The sequence below is a fragment of the Taudactylus pleione genome, unplaced genomic scaffold (assembly GCF_031769625.1).
Source record: "Taudactylus pleione unplaced genomic scaffold, aTauple2 ptg000377l, whole genome shotgun sequence".
Lineage (NCBI taxonomy): Eukaryota > Metazoa > Chordata > Amphibia > Anura > Myobatrachidae > Taudactylus > Taudactylus pleione.
In genome coordinates, this window is record NW_028284778.1 from 3,936,814 (window position 1) to 3,960,367 (window position 23,554).

Sequence of the window (23,554 nt, forward strand, 5' to 3'; positions counted from 1 at the left end):
AGCAGGGTTGCTGGATATACCAGGCGTTGCTGTTAGCAGGGTTGCTGGATATACCAGGTATTGCTGTTAGCAGGGTTGCTGGATATACCAGGTATTGCTGTTAGCAGGGTTGCTGGATATACCAAGCATTGCTGTTAGCAGGGTTGCTGGATATACCAGGTATTGCTGTTAGCAGGGTTGCTGGATATACCAGGTATTGCTGTTAGCAGGGTTGCTGGATAAACTGAACTAGGAAACAGTAGGAGCAAGAGCCTGGGATACACTGGTACTCTGAAGTAGCACAAACTATACATCACGGGAAGTAACGAGATGTTCAGGCCCAGAATGCTATCAGTGGAGGATGTTTATACCCTGGGTCTTGCAGTAATTGGTGGATACGGACAGGTGGTCTGGTAGTAGCACTCTGAGTGGTGGAGGCACAACATGCAGAGGGAGCAATCATCTCTGCAGTACTGAGAGTCAGACCTACACCTGCGATTCCAATCAAGGCTAGCAGTGTTCACAGACAGAGGAGAGCACAGTCCAAATGCATACACAGAAGTGCTGCAGCCAGCATGATCAGGACAGATCTCCCAGGTGGATTACCCATACAGATCCACGGGACAGCTGACAGGGGTAAGTCTCAAGGCAAAAGGTGAAAAACTAGCCAGGGTCGTGACAGAAATATGTCGACATTCATTGTGTTTGAAAATCCACTTGTGACTCTGCCTGTGATCCGTGTACCCACCTGTGTATTTACTTGTTCACCCACTTGTGCTACAATCCAGTGCGGTTGGAAAAAGATTGCATTATTCTACTAGGAGATACCTGTACACAAAGGCAAACAGGGCCGGCTCTAGGGGTGTTCGACCAGTGCGGTCACACAGGGGTGCCACCCATAGAGGGCGCACTCCTTCCCAACATACCGATTTCACCAGGACAGTACTGTCACGCTGTTCCACCCGTTAGCCGAAGTGGCCCGTGGGTGGTCAAATCAGGAGGCTGGGGACCCCCACCGCCGCAGCTGTGCTGGACCCCAGAGTCTGAATGGATGCTGCACGCATGCGTGCGACATCCAGTCAGTGACGGGAGAGGGGCTGGGGGAAGCCCAGCTAGTGAGGCTCCCCCCAGCCTGACGTTATTTGGAGGCGGGCACGCCTCCTAATAACGTCACATAGGGGGCGTGGTCTATGGTTATTAGGCTACACCCTCATTTTCGTAACATAGGGCGCACTGGAAAGGGCCGGCGCAGGGTGCTCCGACCCCTGGAGCCAGCCCTGAAGGGAAACATCCAGTGTGAGAGCGGCCGCTTTTCATTCACCACAACGTGGTCTCCCAGGACTACTTTTGAACACAGAACACAGAAAGGAATTTGCCCCCCAGCACACTGCAGCTAAATCAAAAATACTTGAATCCTACATGATAATAGAAATTCAGAGGTATTGGTTACATACATTTGCAAATATATGAATAAGCGCTGGACCGACGTCAAGGCTCCTCTATACCAGCGTCCCTAACATTAAGGGGTTCACGTCCGAGGAGCAGGGCACCCCAAAAAATTCCAGCCAAGGACCATCCCCAGGGCATCACACGAAAAGGGGAAAAAAGGTGATAGTGAAGTGTAAAAGAATAGATGTGTAAAGATAAATCAATAAGTGTTAATGAAATGTAAAAGAATTAAAATGACATAAATAATATACAAACAAATAGATAAGTGAAAAAATATTCTATGTGAATTAAGTGGTGATGCCATGAGAAAGATCCAGCCAGAACAAACCCGGGGGCCCCACTCCCAAACGCTCACCCCATAATAATTATTGCTACATAATAGTAGCACCCACTCTGGGTCATATAATTACAAATTAGTGTACTGCATGGTAACAGTACATGTATGAGCTGAGAGCTAACTTACCTTGGAGGTACCCCAAAAAACCTCCACATGTCACTATAAGGATCAGCACCTCCTCCTAATGCTGACTCCCTTCATGCCTCCAAACTACAAGCAAAAAATATGGTAGTTGCTCAATCAGCTTAATGATATACTACAGGTGCTTGTAAAGGGTGGGGTTTACACTGAACACAGAAAAAAGGAATTTGCCCCCCAGCACACTGCAGCTAAATCAAAAATACTTGAATCCTACATGATAATAGAAATTCAGAGGTATTGGTTACATACATTTGCAAATATATGAATAAGCGCTGGGCCGACGTCAAGGCTCCTCTATACCAGCGTCCCTAACATTAAGGGGTTCACGTCCGAGAAGCAAGGCACCCCAAAAAATTCCAGCCAAGGACCATCCCCAGGGCATCACACGAAAAGGGGAAAAAAGGTGATAGTGAAGTGTAAAAGAATAGATGTGTAAAGATAAATCAAGAAGTGTTAATGAAATGTAAAAGAATTAAAATGACATAAATAATATACAAACGAATAGATAAGTGAAAAAATATTCTATGTGAATTAAGTGGTGATGCCATGAGAAAGATCCAGCCAGAACAAACCCGGGGGCCCCACTCCCAAACGCTCACCCCAAAATAATTATTGCTACATAATAGTAGCACCCACTCTGGGTCATATAACTAATAAATAAATTAATAAATAATATACAAACAAATAGATAAGTGAAAAAATATGAATTATCTATTTGTTTGTATATTATTTATGTCATTTTAATTCTTTTACATTTCATTAACACTTATTGATTAATCTTTACACATCTATTCTTTTACACTTCACTATCACCTTTTTTCCCCTTTTCGTGTGATGCCCTGGGGATGGTCCTTGGCTGGAATTTTTTGGGGTGCCTTGCTTCTCGGACGTGAACCCCTTAATGTTAGGGATGCTGGTATAGAGGAGCCTTGACATCGGCCCAGCGCTTATTCATATATTTGCAAATGTATGTAACCAATACCTCTGAATTTCTATTATCATGTAGGATTCAAGTATTTTTGATTTAGCTGCAGTGTGCTGGGGGGCAAATTCCTTTTTTCTGTGTTCAGTGTAAACCCCGCCCTTTACAAGCACCGGTAGTATATCATTAAGCTGATTGAGCAACTACCATATTTTCTACTTTTGAACACAGGCAGACGGCATTGCTCCACTACTTCTACAATTTGAACTTATGTGGTGAGAGCTTCCTTTATCTACTAAAGACATTGCATGAAAAGACTTTCTCTAACCAATAATATGCAGATGGATAAGAGCTTATACAGACAGATATATACCAACTAAAGGAGAGATACCTCCCTCTTTTCCATCAGGACATTTGCTGATGCACTAAGCTATATATTGAATAATTATGTGCGTGTCATGAGTGATTTAAATTGAATTGCTAACAGTGCTATTTTATGCAATTACTGTGTTTTAGATAAGTGTTTTTTGTTTTATTATTTATTATGTCTATTTTTTACTTCTATATATTGTAGGTTGTGAATAAATTAGTTTTTTTTATATTTAGAGGAACCTTGATCGTTGATTAATTTCAAACAAGCGATATATATGAGATATTATATTTTTTAGCACAGTTCTAATTTGTAGTTTTTTTTTAAGTATTTATTATAAAACAAACATTTAATTATTAAATATGGGGCAATAAAAATGTATTTATTAAATAAGTAATAAAAATGTAATGTTTTATAAAGGGGGCCAATACTATTGTATTTACTTCTTATGGGGGTATTTTACATTTATTAATTTATAACAAAATGAATTAATTTCTATCTAGGGCAATACTATGACATTTGTAATGGGGTAATCATTTTTTTTTCTTCTAACATGGACAATAACTAGATATTTATAACAGGGGAAAACTTATAATTTCATGATGGGGGCATTTTATATAATGTGATTTACTGGTTTGCAAACTGCCACACATCTGGGCAGTTGAAAACAAAAATCCTGCTGTTTGTGCCTGATAACCGCATCTGATCTATTGCAGTTGGTAAATCACACTATGAACTACACTTTAGTAGATGTCCTAATTTACTGACCATCGTTATTAATGATTCAATCAATGACAATTAAATGTTGTTTTTTGTGTATTCATTTGTTTCATTTTGTTCTTTTTGTCTCAGAGACTTGTACTATAACTGAAAAGGACATGGAAACACATAATATACTGCTGAGATCGATAAATAGAGACAGGTCATATCTCATACATGGTGAGACCATAGAATTTGTCTGTATAAATGGATATGACCGTTCACCTTACTCTAATATGAGAACACACTGTGACCAGGGCGAGTTGCAATATCCTAACTGCTTCAAAAGAGGTAAGTAGCAATGAGTCATCCAGAAGTATTGAGATTACAATATACATAATGAATGCACATGCTCTAACAGACATACAATAATTACTTCCGTAATATAAATGAACACAATAGCATACGTATATCAATTAATCAGAAATCTCAATGTCACAGTTTCTTATTGGTTTAGGCCCATAGTGCAACGAATCCCAGGATTTCTTCAAAGACATCCACAAGAGGATTTAGGCCGATGGGTCGCACCCTCTGCGGTTCCTCCAGATGTGATAAAAGTTACCAATATAGGTTGGTCAAGCCCAGTCTGGTAGACACGCTGACTGCAGATAACCCAGGAGCATTTCCAGGAGAAATCATCAGGGCAAACCGTATCAGACAATGGCAATCGCAGCACACTGACCTGTTCATTAAAGGGTTAACGCCAGATGAATCAGAGATTTTGCCGGCCTTAACTCATCTTCCTCTGTTTGACTTTGTCCCCGGACACAGGCACACCTGTTAATTCAAAACCATTCCAGGAGACTACCTCATGAAGCTGATTGAGAAAATGCCAAGAGTGTGCAAACCTGTCATCCAAGCAAAAGGGGGCTACTTTGAGGAATCTAAAATATAAAACATATTTTGATTTGTTTAACACTTTTTGTTTACAACATAATTCCATATGGGTTCTTTCATAGTTTTGATGTCTTCAGTATTAATCTACTATGTTGAAAATAATTTAAATAAGCAAAAACCATTGAATGAGAAGGTGTGTCCAAACTTTTGACTGGTACTGTACTTAGAAAGCTTAGTTCTGGCTTCTACTGGTTATCATATGTATGTATGTATACTTATTATGGGATGTATATCTTTTTACTAACCACTTATGTTATTATTTATATAAGATAAATAGGTTTGATACAGGGCAGGGGAACATTAAGAGGAAGGTGACGTGAGCAGTTGAGTTGACTCCGGCACTGTGCCAGAGTCTACGGCGTATACCTATGTCTCCAGGAACATGGCGCCCATGCCGTGTTCCCGGCGATATTTCTACTGCGCATGTGCAAATCGCCGGTAACATAGCCGCTGCACCGGTTTCACTGTGATTTGTGCAGAGTCGATGTGGTACTCTGGAGGGGTAAGATTTTAACATGGGGTGCATTCGTTCCATCCTTCATTAATATGCACAGCGCCACATGCAATATTGTCTGTGCAGCACGATCGACCAGTGGGGCTGGTTCAAGGTCTCTAGGCGCCCTAGGCCTGGCTACACAGCACAGCCCTGGCTCCCGCGCAGGCTCGTCATGTTGCTGGAACAAAGTTGTTATAATCAGTTACTAACGGAATAACAATGTTTTTGCAAAAAATTATTCTTTTTGCCACTGCGTATGCGTCATTCATCCCATACTGCACAGACAGCAACCTCGTACACTATATATATATATATATATATATATATATATATACTGTGCGTGTATGTATATATAATATATATATATATATATATATATATATATATATACACACATACATACATGTCTATCTATATAGATAGATAGACAGGTAGTTGACACCCCAGACTTGCAGATCCCCAGCCTGCTTACCTCTGGATTTTAAATTTCAAGGTGCAGTGTTCTGTCCATGGGCCTTGTCCTGCAGACTATGGGCCTGATTCAGAGCCGGTCGCTATTTGCGCTCGCTCGTCCAGAAAATAGGGGTGGCTATTCAAATGAACCGTTCGCTGTTTGCGGTCTGTTCACGCCTCTAGGTCTGAACGAGCGTACAAAACTTGCGGTCGTTTTTTGGGAAACTACGCCCCCTGGCCGCTGGCATCCTACGTCATGTCCGCTATTTATTAGATTAATCGAGTACATCGACCAGGGTATGAACTGCTCGCTATTCTTGTGGTTGTTTTTTGCTACCACAATTTTGCGAGCAGTTCTGGCTATAAAATAACCCAGTGACGTGGTCAATGACGCTGCTTTGTTAATTATGCACACCCATAAAACGCCCGTTTTGACCTTTTAGCACGCCTGCGTTCGGATCTCCACTCCCCGTTTTCAAGCACCTTCCCCTGTTACCACCCACATACGCCTTATCCTGTCACTCAAATTATCAGGCATTCGCTATTTTGCGAGCACATGAATTTCGGCCGCACTGACTGGTTCGCGCATGCGTATAACGATCATCCGTACGCATGCGCAGTTGGGCAAACATCGCTCGGAGCGAACGAGCTGCCGCTTACGAGTGGCTCTGAATCAGGCCCTATATTTTTTGACCCACAGGTAATGATGCCCATGTCCAGCTGGGGACAGTTTTTGCGGCCTGCAATACCTTGTGCCCCTTCCCCCTTTCCTGCCGGACAGAGACATGGTCCCATCAGTTTCATTCTGTATTACAGAACTCTCAACATGAGCAGCGGCCACGCTGGCTGAAGTAACAGTTGTAACAGAGATTGCTTGTTATCGGGGGAAGATGCAGGAGCCACACAGTGGGTATAAGAGAATAGAGCACCTATCAGCAGTTTGGAAGAAAATAAATGTAGCACCAAATGGGGTTGGGAGGATCCACCACTGACCCTGAAGGGAAAAACTACTAGAGTCAAGGACCAGAGAGCCAGGAGCGGGCGCCATGCTGCCTACCTACTTAGCAGTGCACTAGACATGTGCCTGGACTGGAGTTTCAATGATGCTGTTGTATTCACCACTAGCCAGCGCTAAGGCTGGCACTAAGACCTCGGCTGGCATGTAGTGTAGTACGCGGTGTGACGGGGATAGAGATGGCTGCTAAGTCCCGTGGTCTTTGAGAGATAAGCGTAATTTTTTTTTTTGGTTAGGCAGCGCCCTCAAGGGGCCGGCACCCTAGACAGCTGCCTAATGGCAGCGCCCGGTCCTGCCGATCGGATATTACATGATATCACAGGAGCACGCAAATCGGCCATACACACTGAGTGATATGCCTGATTTATCATTTCGATTTGCCAAAATTGGAACAACATCAAAACATATACCTTAAATATGGCAAATTTCTGGTTATTGTTCTAGATTTTCTTATAGGAGCTCGCTAATTATTTATAGTTATATTTTCCATTTCGAAATAAAATCATATTTAACCTTTGACCTAAGTCTTCTATTAGATGATTTTATTAGCTTATTACGTTCACTTGTTATTTTTGTTTTAGAACTTGGCAGAAGGTGCAGCCCACCGCCAGTGATACAAAACGGACGCACCGTAGGTGATGGAAAAGCTACTTATGAATCCGGGTCTCTTGTGCAATATAGATGCCCAAATAATTTCGTGCTTCATGGAAGTGCAAAAGTTAAATGTGAGAATGGATTTTGGGAAAATGCACCAGTTTGTCTGGGTAAGTTCGAAAACTGCATTATACAGAATCATGAAAACTCAGACTGCTCATTGTGTGAATTATTATTTATATATGTGTTACTTTTTATATTCTTAAGAATGTCAGTTCTAAGGTTGCCCGCTTTCCCCACTTTTATTTAATTTGGCACTCGACTGTCTTTTTAGACATCTTCTAGAAGAAAATAGGTGGCAAGGTATAAAATTGGATCATTTAGAAATCAAATTTTCTGCATTTGCTGACGATATACTGCTTTATTTCAGGAATCCACATGCAGCAGTTCCACATCTGCTATCTCTGGGTCTCATTCAGACCCGCTCGCGAGCGCTGTACCCTCGCAAGCGGGTCGATGTTGCCCAAATGCGCATGCGCACGACGGAGGCGCCTCCGTCGTGCGCATGCGCGAGACCCGAATAACGACGGGGTAGCCGTCATTATGGGTCTCACACCAAAGGGGGCGTGCTGTCGATGGTGAGTGACAGCACGCCCCCTTTGGTGGGCGTGCCGGGGGCGTGGCTGCCCAGACGGAGGCGTTCCCATGGGAACGCCTACCGCCTGGGGCCGGTCCCACTGACATCACTAGTGATGTCAGTGGAAGTGCTTTTGGCTCTGATAGAGCCAAAATCACTCCAGGGTTTGCGGTCAACGAGACCCTAGCGCAAGGGTCTCGTCGCAAGCCCGATGGTCTTGACCATCGCGACCATCATCATGGACGCTCGCATAAGCTGTGGGTGGTAACCCACAGCTATGTGAGCGTCCAAAAGGCCGCTTTGCAAAAAAAAAAACACGCCCTGATTCAGAGCGGGCGCTCGTTCAGAGCGTCCGGCTCTGAATCAGGCCCTCTGTTAGAAATTTTTTAATTGATTTCTGGGTTCAAAATTAATTATCTTAAACCGGAAGCCCTAGCTTTCTTTCTGTCTGCAAAATTGCCATGTCTTCGTTCTTTTGCATTGGCGGCCAATTACAGGACTGCCTTAGACTTGATTGGAGGGTTTAATATTTATACAACAAAGAAATGAGAGCAATATTTTTCACCACACTGGGATTTAGTCTCCCTCTTGCATACACCTCCACAGCCTATCCCAGAAACTGTTAAGAATAATATGTTATTGTCAACTACTTGTATGGCGTGGTGAGCTATTCGCTCAAAACTAAAAGCTTCACGGTATTCTTCTATTTTTTTGCCTTTGTAGGGTAAACTAGTTTAATTCTGCAAAAATTCTTCTCCAATATTTCATATATGGTATAATGGGGGCTTCCGTTATGTTTATTAAAGACTGTGACTCTCATTACACATTCTCAGCTACAACTAGTTATTCCCGTATTCCACTTCTTACAGGCTGGTAGCTATGTACAAAATGTTTTGTTATCCCTAACTGATGGGGATAGAGATTGTGGGTTGGATGGGATTGTGTGCCGTTGGTCGGGGAGTCTCTTCCCCACCTCCCTCATATATGCTCACTCTTGTCCACTACTTAATTTGGAGTACAGTAATATGGCACTGCTGAGGTGGGGGACAGATTTTCCTGACCTTACAATGAAAATAATTTTGGAGGCTAATGTAAAATTAAATAATCAATTGGCCTCTATTTCTTATGCTGAAATGCATAAGAAAATTCTACATAGGTCCTATTTTACACCCAAACTGAAGTCCTTATTGGGAATGCCCCTAATTCTAATTGCTATAAATGTGGGTCACCGGAGGCAGATATTGTGCACGGCTTGTGGTCTTGCCCAAATGTACAGGTGCTATTGGGATCACTTCAAATTTACATTAACAATGAGTTAAAGATTGAGTTTATTATTGATAAAACTTGTGCTTTTTGGGGCATTTATCCCTAAACACCCTCATACGAATTATCAAAGGGTAACCGCATGTTGCTTATTAAACTTGCTGTGGCCACCAAGAAAACTATACTTTCCCAATGGATAACCCCCGATCCTGTCCCTATTTCTCTAATGTATCCCAGACTTTCATTCCTGTTCTCAATGAACTGGACTAACACACTACAAAAAGAGAAACAGGCAGAACATTTTTTTATTTTTTTTTTAAACATGGCTTCCGTATATCCACACTTTATCAATCACAGTAAGGGAGGCCTTGAGAAAGTGTTTTCATCTCACTTCATGGTATAATATGGAAGTACTCAGGGCCTGATTCAGAGCCGGACGCTATTTGCGAACGGTCGTTCTGAAAAAAGGGCTGGCTATTTAAATGAAGTGCTCGCTCTTTGCGGTTTGTTGACGCCTCTAAGCCTGAACGAGCGAACAAAACCTGCGGCCGCTATTTTGATAAAAACGCCCCCTGGCCGCTCGCATCCTACGTCATCTCCGCTATTTATTTGATTAATCGAGTACATCGAAAGGCGTCTGAACTGCTCGCAGTGCTTGTGGTTGGATTTTCCTACCGCAATCATGCGAGCAGTTCAGGCTAAGAAACAACCAAGTGACGTGGTCGATGACGCTGCTTTGTTAATTATGCACACCCTTAAAACGCCCGTTTTGACCGTTTGGCACGCCTGCGTTCGGATCTCCACTCCCCGTTTTCAAGCACCTTCCCCCGTTACCACCCACATACGCCTCCTCCTGTCACTCAAATTAGCAGGCATTCGCTATTTTGCGAGCACATGAATTTCGACCGCACTGACTGGTTCGCGCATGCGTATTATGAGCCGTACGCATGCGCAGTTGTGCGAACGTCGCTCGGAGCGAACGAGTGGCCGCTTACGAGCGGCTCTGAATCAGGCCCTTAGTTCTGGAGTCTCGTTTTGAGATGTTTGCAGATGGTTCTCTTTTTCACTTCATTTAGGGGTCTATTTACTAAGCAGTGTTAGGAGACAGAGTGAAAAGCCAATCAGCTCCCACCTGCCATCTCACAGGCTGTTTGAAAAATGAGTTGGGAGCTGATTGGCTGGCACCTTATCACTTTCTTATTACTTTTCACTCTGTCTCCTAACACTGCTTAGTAAATAGGCCCCTTAGTGACGATTATACTGTCAATTTATGTGCCCTGTGATATAATTTATTGATCTCAGTGTATTTTATTTTGTATTGGTTTGATATTTTTGTATATTTTATATACCATTGTAAAAGTGATTGTTATGCTATTGTATCTTAGTTGTATAATGATGACTTTATTATATATACCTGTCAATAAAAAAAAGAATGTCAGTCCTCCCCGCACTCTACAGTGCTCAGTGAGAACAGACAACAGTTATGGCCGGTACACACTAGATGATGTCGGACCGACCTTGTTAGTGATGGGACCCAGCGGGGTGCCAGTATTGGCAAGTGTGTACATACTTGCGGATGCCGGCAGCGAAGGCAGGGGCCATGCTGCATCCGGCAGCATGGCCCTTGCTAACGATGACGCCTGTCGGACCTGCATGCAGGTCCGATTGGCAATGTCGCTGACGACGCACGGGAGTGTGCATCGTCAGTGATATAGCGGGTGCACACTGGCCGATATGTCGCTCCGATCTGCTGGATCGGATGACTTATCGCTTAGTGTGTACCCGGCATTACTGTGACAACTCTTCCAGAGCTTATAGTGGTCCAAGCACGGGTGTTTCAAGAGAGGAGGGGGCACGTGTGCAGTTTCCATCCAAGGCACCCTCCTCTCTCTCCGGCAGTTCATCAGTGGTAGACCCTGGGCACTAGTCAGTGCCTACAGTCTACAGCGCATACGCAGGTCTCCGGTAAAATGGTGCGGCAGCCATTTACATGGTGTTTTCCATACTGTACATGCGCAAAACGCCGGGAAAAAGGCCTCGGCAGCCATTTTCCAGGCATATTTTTACAGCGCTGACACCGGCACCGACCGAGTGGTAAGTATATTATGGGTGCAGGGTGTGTGCTCCCCTAGATTCAGGTGTACTGCACACCCTGCACCCATTATAAATATGCCCCTGGGTTCAAGCTGTTGCTCTCAATGGTGGTCTCTGGAGCAGTGGGTGATATCTTGGGGGGTGACTGAGTGGATGGGCTATGTCACAGTTAAATATAAACCTGTTTGTGGAGCCTATATTTTGTGTTTTTCGCACTGCGCACGCAGGTGAACCAAGCGTAACTAAGTGCGGGTAAAAATTATACGGGTCTATAATTGTGACTGAGGTGTAACCGAGCTGTACCGTGGCTTCCTCACATAAGCAAAGCTCAGGGAGGGTGTGGTGACGGAGTGACGCATTATACAGTGTTTAATGTAAATGTGAATATGCCTGTTTCAATATATATATATATATATATATATATCATTTGCACCAGTTATATGCTCTAATGATGAAAGCAGGTAGTAAACCAAGGGTATAGATTGAGGATGGGCACACTACTACATGGTCAGAGCTGTGTAGGAACTGCATATACAGTAGAGTGGACAATCATTGTATCTCAGACTTCCAAACCAATTCTAAACTGCTATTGCACTGCCTTATTGCTCTGCATATACCCTTACACTATCTCCTCCTCCCTGATCACCTCTTGTCACTATGCATTCAGGCTCCCATTCTCTAAAATCCCCTCCTACGCTGTCATATTTTCTCCCAGCTCCCAGCCTGAAAACTCATTTTCATCATTCTACCTTAGCACCACTCCACCTAACTCTACAGTCCCTGGGCTGGATGCACCAAGCATCACATTTTAGATTTAGTAACGCTGCGTGCATGTAGATATAAGCAAAGTACAGCTCTTCCGATAAGTGCTGCCCTTTGCGGTGTGGGGGCTTCTGAGTGTATGATTAATGCAATTAGGCCCACTAACTGAACGGGTGCTAATTGATCACCGGCCTGTATTCAATTAGCCTTGTTTATCTGTGATTTTTGGGTCTCCTGCAACCTGAAAAGAAATTCCTGTTAACTGTGCAGTTAACACACACAGGTCCGTGAACTTATCACGGATCCTTTAAGTTAACGCCTGTGATAACCCGTGTTAACGCATGTGTTTAGCAATTCAGCGATTCCCCAAGTACAAGCATGCTCTGGAAGCCTTAGTTCTGCTGGTGCTTGTAGTACTATACCCCACGTCCTTTTGCCCCTCCCCATTTAAACATTACAGTACCAGCCTAGGCTAGCAGCGCGAGCACTGGTTATGGCCTATTTTTGGTTCCCCGATTTTACCATAGCCAGCCAAACCTTCCAGCACTAGGGCTGGTTACTGATTTTACCATAGCCAGCCAAACCTGCCAGCACTAGGGCTGGTTACTGATTTTACCATAGCCAGCCAAACCTGCCAGCACTAGGGCTGGTTACTGATTTTACCATAGCCAGCCAAACCTGCCAGCACTAGGGCTGGTTACTGATTTTACCATAGCCAGCCAAACCTGCCAGCACTAGGGCTGGTTACTGATTTTACCATAGCCAGCCAAACCTGCCAGCACTAGGGCTGGTTACTGATTTGGGGGTGGGGCCATGCTATCTTTTTTTGGCATACGCAACCAATGAGAACAGCGTGTTAAATACTGTACACCATTGTCTGACTAAAACGAGGATGGCTAGATTTGGATTAGAGGAGCTCCTCTGCTTGTCCACCAAATGGACAGCAACATCAGACATACTGTAATGGGCCTGCCTGAAATCTAGTCAATATGTCTGTGTATTACAGTGATTCCCAACCTCGGTCCTCAAGGCACACCAACAGTGCTGGTTATAGTGATACCCATGCTTGAGCACAGATGGTTAAATCAAGTAACTGAGGTACTAATTAAGTCACCTGTGCTCAAGTATGGCTATCCTTAAAACCTGGACTGTTAGTGTGCCTTGAGGACCATGGTTGGGAACCCCTGGTCTATTGGATCAGACAGGTGCCACCTGCACACTATTATTCAGCTTCAGCTTAGGAGGCGTGATGTACGCCTACAACAACCAGACCTGTTAGTGGAATTGCAGAAGACAGTAAGGAGATATAACTGTGGCTATATTTTTACATTTGTCAGTCACTAATGAACACTCCTGTACTCCAGCAAGGAAATACAGATAACATGCACTGTTAGAGGTCCCATGTTGTGGACTGTTCTCAGAATCACTTATGGTATTTGTCTCAGTTATGTGATAAAGTGTAGTGTAGATTATAAAGCTTAAAATGTTTACGATTTAGCCAAAAGTTCATCTAGCATTGTATGGTAAATGTTCTAATCTGCTGTGGCCTCTTACACCTGGTCAGTTTTGTGTTTTACTTATTAGTGTAATGCAATGTAATGTAATGATGCTGGTGTCCGTCTAGCATCATTCTAGTGCTAGTAAGGCATCATGTTAGTATCATTCCAGTACCAGTCATGTGCTGCTTAGTATCATTTTGTAGATGTGTTTCCCAATTCCAGTCCTCTGGAACCTCTTAACAGTGCATGTTTTCCAGATCTCCTAGTTGGTGTACAGGTCTGTTCATTTTTCATTGACACATTCTAAACAATTCACAGGTGGACCTAATTATTTCACTTGTGAAACTGAGATCATCTGTAACACATGCACTGTTAGGGGGCCCTGAGGACTGGGATTGGCAAACACTGCTGTAGATAGTAGCAGGTACTCACCTCCACACACAGCCACCTCCGTAATCGGCACAGTGACCCTCTCAGGATGTGTAAGATCACCATTAACACAAAATCAGTAGCTGCCCCTTCTCTTTGCTGATGGGAAGATACATCGGTGTTGATGGCACAATTTTATCCCTCTTCTTTGTGCTGAGTGACCGCAGCATGTTGTTGGTGCAAGCACAGATATTTGTCTGATTTCAGATAGATCTCTTGCACAATGTATAGGTTAGGTGCAAAGACAGTTACTTCCACAAGAGGGCAGTGCGGTCGCATAGATGCCAACTCTGAACCCTGCGAACGCCCACATTCAGGGCCTGACTGTGAATTGGATGCAGTGAAGCGATTTTGTTTCATTTGCCCATGTGTCCAGATACTATACTGTCACCGTTGAGACACACAATCTTAGAAATGTTTTGAAGATGTATAGGTGTTCAGGGGCGATGACAGGGAGATGGATCATCTTATGGGCGTGTTGCATAATAGTGGTTGCGCAGAGACAAAAAATCGTTCACATAGGACCCCACATGCAGAGGGATAATTTGCACCAGTCATAGGGTTGGTGCAAGTTTTGATGGTGCGATCGATTATGCGTCTAAAGACGATCAATGTGGGCTTCTTGGTCCTTGCACATGCAGACTCACGGGACGCCAAGGAAGGACTTGTAGCGGCATTAGCATAAAGTCACAGAAGCAATACTGTCAATAGACGCAGCCACTGCAAAATCTGAATCACACCGTTAGTTCCATGCACGCAGTGCAAGTGTGGACGTCTTGTGTGCAACACTGTATCAGCACCTTTCTATTAATTTTCACAGTGACCATAATTGCCTACTACTAACAGGAGTAATTTATTAATCTTCAGTACAAGTAATACCAAAGCACTCTAAAAACCAGCTTGGGAACCACTGCTGTAGTGCATTTTCTGCTCGTTAGAGACCAGTGCAATCATTCCCCACTCTTTCTGTTACAGCAACTCTAGCTACAGTGCAATCATTCCCTGCACTTCCTGTTACAGTGACTCTAGCTACAGTGCAATCATTCCCTGCACTTCCTGTTACAGTGACTCTAGCTACAGTGCAATCATTCCCTGCACTTCCTGTTACAGCAACTCTAGCTACAGTGCAATCATTCCCTGCTCTGTTACAGCGACCCTAGCTAGTGCAATCATTCCCCACACTTCCTGTTACAGCAACTCTAGCTACAGTGCAATCATTCCCTGCTCTGTTACAGTGACCCTAGCTACAGTGCAATCATTCCCCCTGCACTTCCTGTTACAGCGACTCTAGCTACAGTGCAATCATTCCCTGCTCTGTTACAGCGACCCTAGCTACAGTGCAATCATTCCCCACACTTCCTGTTACAGCGACCCTAGCTACAGTGCAATCATTCCCCACACTTCCTGTTACAGCGACTCTAGCTACAGTGCAATCATTCCCTGCTCTGTTACAGCGACCCTAGCTACAGTGCAATCATTCCCCACACTTCCTGTTACAGCGACCCTAGCTACAGTGCAATCATTCCCCACACTTCCTGTTACAGCGACTCTAGCTACAGTGCAATCATTCCCTGCTCTGTTACAGCGACCCTAGCTACAGTGCAATCATTCCCCACACTTCCTGTTACAGCGACCCTAGCTACAGTGCAATCATTCCCCACACTTCCTGTTACAGCAACTCTAGCTACAGTGCAATCATTCCCTGCTCTGTTACAGCGACCCTAGCTACAGTGCAATCATTCCCCGCACTTCCTGTTACAGCGACTCTAGCTACAGTGCAATCATTCCCTGCTCTGTTACAGCGACCCTAGCTACAGTGCAATCATTCCCCACACTTCCTGTTACAGCGACTCTAGCTACAGTGCAATCATTCCCCGCACTTCCTGTTAGTGACTCTAGTTACAGTGCAGTCATTCTCTGCCGTTACAGCGACTCTAGATACAGTGCAATCATTCCCTGCTGTTACAGCGACTCTAGCTACAGTGCAATCATTCCCCACATTTCCTGTTACAGCGACTCTAGCTAAAGTGCAATCATTCCCCACACTTCCTGTTACAGCGACTCTAGCTACAGATCAATCATTCCCCGCATTTCCTGTTAGTGACTCTAGTTACAGTGCAGTCATTCTCTGCTGTTACAGCGACTCTAGCTACAGTGCAATTATTCCCCACACTTCCTGTTACAGCGACCCTAGCTACAGTGCAATCATTCCCCAAACTTCCTGTTACAGTGACTTTAGATACAGTACAATCATTCCCTGCTGTTAGAGCGACTCTAGCTACAGTGCAATCATTCCCCACACTTCCTGTTACAGCGACTCTAGCTACAGTGCAATCATTCCCCACACTTCCTGTTAGTGAATCTAGTTACAGTGCAGTCATTCTCTGCGGTTACAGCGACTCTAGATACAGTGCAATCATTCCCTGCTGTTACAGCGACTCTAGCTACAGTGCAATCATTCCCCACACTTCCTGTTACAGCGACTCTAGCTACAGTGCAATCATTCCCCGCACTTCCTGTTACAGCAACCCTAGCTACAGTGCAATCATTCCCCACACTTCCTGTTACAGCAACTCTAGCTACAGTGTAATCATTCCCCACTTTCTGTTACAGCAACCCTAGCTACAGTGCAATCATTCCCCGCACTTCCTGTTACAGCGACTCTAGCTACAGTGCAATCATTCCCCACACTTCCTGTTACAGCGACTCTAGCTACAGTGCAATCATTCCCCACACTTCCTGTTACAGCGACCCTAGCTACAGTGCAATCATTCCCCACACTTCCTGTCAGTGACTCTAGTTACAGTGCAATCATTCCCTGCTGTTACAGCGACTCTAGATACAGTGCAGTCATTCCCCACACTTCCTGTCAGTGACTCTAGTTACAGTGCAATCATTCCCTGCTGTTACAGCAACCCTAGCTACAGTGCAGTCATTCCCCGCACTTCCTGTTACAGCAACTCTAGCTACAGTGCAATCATTCCCCACATTTCCTGTTACAGCAACTCTAGCTACAGTGCAATCATTCCCCACACTTCCTGTTACATCGACTTTAGCTACAGTGCAATCATTCGCTGCTCTGTTACAGCGACTCTAGCTACAGTGCAATCATTCCCCGCTGTTACAGTTCAGAGCAGGGAATGATTGTACTGTAGCTAAAGTCTCTGTAACAGGAAGTGTGGGGAATGATTGCACTGTATCTAGAGTTGCTGTAACAGAGCGGGGAATAATTTCCAGTTAGTGACTATAGATACAGTGCAATCATTCCTTGCTCTTATTACAGCAACTCTAGCTACAGTGTAATCATTCTCTGCTCTCATTTTGTTTTCTAGCTTCTGTATGAAGATGTGATAACTGCGCACAATACACCATGTGAGAAGAATGCTAATCTTCCTTTGGAATTTTCCTGGCTATATATATATATATATATACTCCATATTCTGAGGGCTACAGAAATTACACTTTATATTCCTGTGATAGATGCAGCAACAGTATTTACAGACTGAAGATGCCCTCACTAACTAGAGAAGTACTTTGATATTGTCTCACTTATCTTAAGCACCATTATATATGCTACATATTGTATTGGTTACTATGTGTTTTTCAGGTAAGAACATAGAATACATTTCTTTTTTTTACATTGACCTTCATCTACAATTATAGTCACGGCAATACATTTTGAGACATAAGCCATGTTATTTTTGTATTAACATAAATCATGTTTTGTCAGACAAAAATGAGTGCATTTTACTTCTCAACTTAATTATTGTGAGCAAAAATGTGATAAAGTCCACAAACTCAACAGAAATTAAATAAAGGATGATTGAGTATAGTAAATAAAAAGAACATTGTTTTTCATTTGATATGTTTTTCAAATAGTAAATAAAAATCCTATCCAATTTATTTCAGAAAAGCTAAGGATGATACGAGGGTTGTTCAAAAAGTAATGCCTAAATGCTCACAACTCATTGTATTATAGATACAGATTTGAAAATTTGCAGTAAAATACTTTGAAGTCTTAGTAACAGAATGACTCTACTCAAAAAATTCACCATCTGCCCTCAAACATTTTCTCCGCCTCTCAACCCAAGCTGTGAATCCACTTTGTAAAAATTCCAGTGGTTGGTGTTTGACTCAGGAATGTATGGCGGTTTTAACAACCTCTATGTCTTCAAAATGTTGACCCCGGAGATAGTATTTGAGAGGGCCAAACAGATGGAAGTCAGAAGGGGCCAAATCAGGACTGTATGGTGGGATGTGGCATTATTGCCCACCCCATTTTGCCAATGGCCGCAGATGTACCATCGAAGTGTGATGTCTGGCATTGTCGTGGTGTAAGATGACATTTGACTTGTTGACCTTTTTTTTTTGCAGATAGCTTCTTTGATTGGTTTGGTTCCAAGTAATCGATGAGAATAACACCTCGGCAATCCCAGAAGAATGTGGCCATGACTTTGTTTACGGATCGCTGATTTAAACTTTTTTGGCCTAGGTGAACTTGGGTGTCCCATTGCTTTGATTGGGCCTTTGTTTGAGTTATAAAAGAATACCCAGGTCTTATCTCCTGCAGTTATTTTCCAAAAATGTCTCAGGGTTGGCTTCAAAGTTGGTCAAAAGGTCATTGCACACTTCCACCCTCTGGGCCTTATGATCCCTGGTTAATTGCTTTGGAACCCATTTAGCACCCACTTTACGATATCCCAAATCATTGATTAGTGTTTCTACAGTGCCATGGCTACATTCATCACTAATATCTCTGATGGTCACACAACGGTCTTTCTGAATCATCTTTGTGTCGGTTCTCTGCTGCCACTGCAGTTGATGGTCTGCCACCACGAGGTTTGTCGCACACAGACGATTCTCCCGCTTCATCCACCTTCTGACATTGCTATAGTCAATTGTATGCTCGCCCTACACTTTTTTCAGTCTTCCGTGGATTTCTGTAGGATTGCAGCCTTCTTTTTCCAGAAATTCAATGACGGCTCTTTGTTTCATCTTGGATTCCATGGTATTTCTTGGACTACCTAAACAAAACTACATGTATAGCTAGCAGACATACTAAACTACAAACTGACAAAGTTTCAAATAAATGTTGCATATTATTTCAGAGTTATGAGCATTACTTTTTGGGCAACCCTCGTATTTTGACAAACCAGATTGAAGACACTAGGCCAGCTCTTAGGAAGTTGAGTAATTGATGACTAATCAAGCTAATTGGAAACAGGGGTCCCTGAGCAAGTCCTGCTGATTTTCCTAAAATTAACATTTTTAAAGGAAAAGAAAAAAAAAAACAGACTTGCTCTGGAGGTGCTCAAAATACAAAAAAAAAAACCCTGCATCTAATTGAATAGCAAGAATCCCACACCTACAGGAAAAACCTTGCTATTCTCGACCTCGATTGAATATGCCCCTAAAAGTTAAAATTGAGGGGGGAAAAAAATGCAAAATACAAAACCAATTGGGTGCATTTTTTGTGTGTAACCGAAAACGCCTGCTTTATGCTATTTTGGAAAGAACTTAAGAATTTAAAAAAAAATAGTTTTTTGTTAATTGAAACTGCAATCTTATTTTTTTTGTGACCACTTTGGTTACATTTTACTTGATGTGTGGGTACTGCATAAACCCACCACATTCTCCCAACCACCCAAAAAAAAAAAAAAAAAACAACCCAACGTTGTGCTAATGCCAAAAATGGCCTCAGGACAAGAGTGATAAAACTCGGCAGTGAAAACTTTAAATCTCACCCTAGAGATCTTCAAGGCTACATCTGAGGGCACCAATCAAGATGTGCTCGGGATCCCGAGCAGGTTACAGCACCAGCACCCCCAGGTAAGTAAGCCTAACCAAACCCTCTCCATAGGACCTCACCCTAACAACCCCCCTTACCAAAGTGCTTACCTTCTGGATTGCAGCGTGGTATTGATAGGTGTCAGGATTCCGGCTTCAGCGATCTGACTCTATTCTCTCCCCCCCCCCCCAAATCTAGCTCGTTGTCTCAGAGTAAAATGTTTGTTATATAAAGCATCCCGATGTGCTCATCCCACAAGATCTCCCTTCTTCATACCACTTTAATTTAGCATTTTAACAAAGGTAACACCCAAATAAACCAACTAATCTACAGGACGGCACCAGTAAGAATTGGATTTTGGACTCAATCCATCCATATAGATTACTAACCTTCTATATTTACTACATTACTCACATATACAGTACACATTTATTTATTGATTCGCCAACTATGTTCTTAAAGATACATTTCAAACTAATAAATTGTATTTAATTTCCATAACCTTTTTGTGTACTATCAAATTATTATATTTATGTGGACTTTCTGGCATTAACTTTGAGATGTGTTTGGAGCAGACTACACAGCTCAATATAGAAGGGTTACCATACCTACTGTCATGCACGGGGTGGCTGTATCCACTGCTGGGCCCAGGGGGTCTAGTCATGGTGACGTAGGCTTTATATTTCAGTTTTTTTCCTTAAAAATTTAATCTCTTTGTTTTTGAATGGTTTTATTGTTAGTAGGGTCACATTATGGAAAAAGATCAGACTGAGCTGTGTCACCTCATTTTCGCCCGAATGTCTGTTTTAATTGCAACAAATCCACTTCGCGAGACTGTTCTGAATTTGATAACAAGAGATATGGTAAGAACTTACCTTTGTTATCTCTGTTTCTACCAAGTCCATAGGGTCCACAGGGTTGACCTTGGGGTATAGGTTGGGAACCAAATCCGGGTACCACACAGTTAAAGCTTTTAGCTCCCAGGATGCACTTGGGTCCACTCTCCCTATAACCCCACCCCCAAGCCAGAGGCACCTCAGTTTGTAAGTAGCCAAAGGGCGGAGGAGGAGAGAAAAAGAGAGAAAACTGGAACACTCTAGAACCATACTCACAGAAAAGGAAACGGGAAACCAGTGACCAGTAACACAGCCCATATGAAGCCAGGTGCGTCAGGGCGGGCGCCCTGTGGACCCTATGGACTTCGTAGAAACAGAGATAACAAAGGTAAGTTCTTACCATATCTCTTGTTTTCTACTTCAGGGTCCATAGGGTTGACCTTGGGGATGTCCCAAAGCAGTTCAACCAAGGGTGGGGACACTCCTGTGCTGAGAGGAGAATCAGTCGCCAAAAAGGAAGCATCCTGAGAGGCAAAGGAAACCAATGCCTAGAACCTTAAAAAGGTATGGACAGAAGACCACGTGGACACCTAGTAAGACAAAACAGCCGAGGCGCCATAACGAGCCGCCCACGAGGGTTACATGGCCCGAGAAAAAACAAGCCTCAACGACAGAAATGCCCACCCATGGGTAGGCCCCTGAGGAAGACATACGAGGCCATCCAGCCAACATTTCATTATAGGCCGGCCATCGTTTCCTGTGAAAACCAGAAACCGCAGACCACCAACAAGGAGTCCGATTACCAGAAGGAACTTGAACGGATCACATAAAGCCAAAGAGGCCGGACCACAGTCAATGAGGCCACACCAGCCGAGAGGACTGGGGACTGAATGGCCGTACCATAAGTTCCAGAATAATATGGAACCTAAAAACCACTCTAAGAAGAAACACAGGGCAAGAGCAACTCACATCCTGACATGATGCCCTCCAGAAGAGGGAGCCACATGAGAATGCTCCCAATTCAGACACTCTCCTGGGAGGGAGAGGGAGAGAGATATATATATATATATATATTAAACAATAGACCATGTAATGGCGATCACAACCAGCGGTTCCATTGACAGTCCCCGGAGGGAACAAAGAACCACTACTAACTCCCCAGGAGTCCCTAGGGAGGACAAGTGGAGGCATAATCCAGAAAACACTCCAAAGGATGAACTGGATACCAGAGCGGAGCAATTCCATATCTTAACCATACAAACAGTGTAGAGATCTGCAGTGTCAGGAAGGCCAGGCCAAAGGTGAAACCCAAGCCAGCCGGAAGGAACGCCAGAATATCTGGAAATCCTGGACACCGGAGGATCGTATCGACAGGTACGATACCATAAGAATTATGTATGCCACAGTCCGTGGCAGATCCCAGCAAAGTCTGGCCTATCTGCTCTAAACATCTCAATGAAGACAGAGCCAGGGAAGCCCTAGGACCACAGTAGAGGCGCAGTCAAAGACAAACGATCCAGGGAAAAACAAGGACCCTGAGACAACAGGTCCAGATAGTGAAGCAGTAGGAACGGAGCATCGATGAGGAGACTCCGAAAATCTTAGTACCAGTGATGTCTGGGACGAACTGGAGCCCCCAGAAGGAAAGCCCCTCCGTCTCAAATTAAACTTCCGAAGACCTCGAGGAAGAAGGGAGACCGGAGGACACAGGTACACAAAGTGGAAGGACCACTTCACTGACAAAGAGTCACTGAAGGTAGCTTCAGTACTCCTAGAGCTGGACTGTAACACCGGTAATGTGTGATAGAGTCAGAAGGCCATGAGGATCAATCCCCTCAGGGAGGCCCCCTCTGCTCACCAGGAGTTGAAACCTCTCTTGGAGAAGAGACTAGTCCCCGGGATGCACGTCGTGACGGCTGAGGAAGCCAGCTTCCCAATGGAGAGCTCCGGGAATAAACACTGCAGAGTTGGCCAGGAGAAGACCCTTGGACTATGTCAGAATGGATGACATTCCTGACATTGCCACCCAACTACCAGTGTTGCCTAGATGGAAGCCACTGTTGTGACACTGTCGGACTGAACCTATTCAGGTTTACCGTGACATATGGGTTAGGCCAGAGTGAAGGTCCAAGACAGCCTAAAGTATCAACAAGTTAAGTGGCAGGGCAGAAGCGACAGACGTCCAACTGCCCCGAAACGAATGCGAACCAGACACTGTCTGTAGCAAAGAACACCCTGGACGAGATGGCCATAGCCACCCGGACAGAGACCAACTCGCCTCCGGAGAAAGTATCATCGTTCGAACAGCGATCCGATGGAAAAAACTCAATCCACCTGGAGGGGAGTCAATTATGGCAAGGCCTGGAATGGAACTGAGCACATTCCACCCTACCAAAAGGTAGACACTCTGGTAGACCGCGCATCACAAAGAGTAATGACATATGTCGACTGCGTAGATATCCGCACACTCCAAGTTGAAGAGTGGAGATCTTGTCTTACGCCAGAAAAATTCTCAGATTCTGAGAATCCAGCAGTGCTCCCAGATGAAGAAAACCCTGTGAGGGATGCAGGGAGGACTTTTTCTCCGTTGACTAATTATCTGTGCCGAGAAGAAGCCACGGTTATCCGGACCTGGCGGGAAAGTACCTTGGTGATCCTGCTAAAAGCAGGAGACCGTCCAGAGAAAGGAGCATTCGGATACACTGAACAGGTGAACTGTCAGAAAATCCATAAGGCTGGTAAACCCCGGTGGAGTTGAGGACAGTCCCAAAAGGCAGAGCCCGACACTTACAAGTGTTGCTGTGGACCCAAGTGCATCCTGGGAGCTAAAAGCT

At 44.0% G+C, this 23,554-nt stretch overlaps 1 protein-coding gene across 1 annotated transcript; it reads left to right on the forward strand.

The window, feature by feature from the left end:
* The first annotated feature begins 541 nt into the window (after positions 1–541).
* LOC148508047 (coagulation factor XIII B chain-like) lies at positions 542–8,777 on the forward strand. Its single transcript, XM_088445066.1, has 4 exons — positions 542–615; positions 4,051–4,248; positions 7,400–7,582; positions 8,773–8,777. Exons 1-4 carry the CDS (start codon positions 555–557, stop codon positions 8,775–8,777), a joined length of 447 nt encoding a protein of 148 aa, XP_088301192.1. The 5' UTR covers positions 542–554.
* Positions 8,778–23,554: the final 14,777 nt, after the last annotated feature.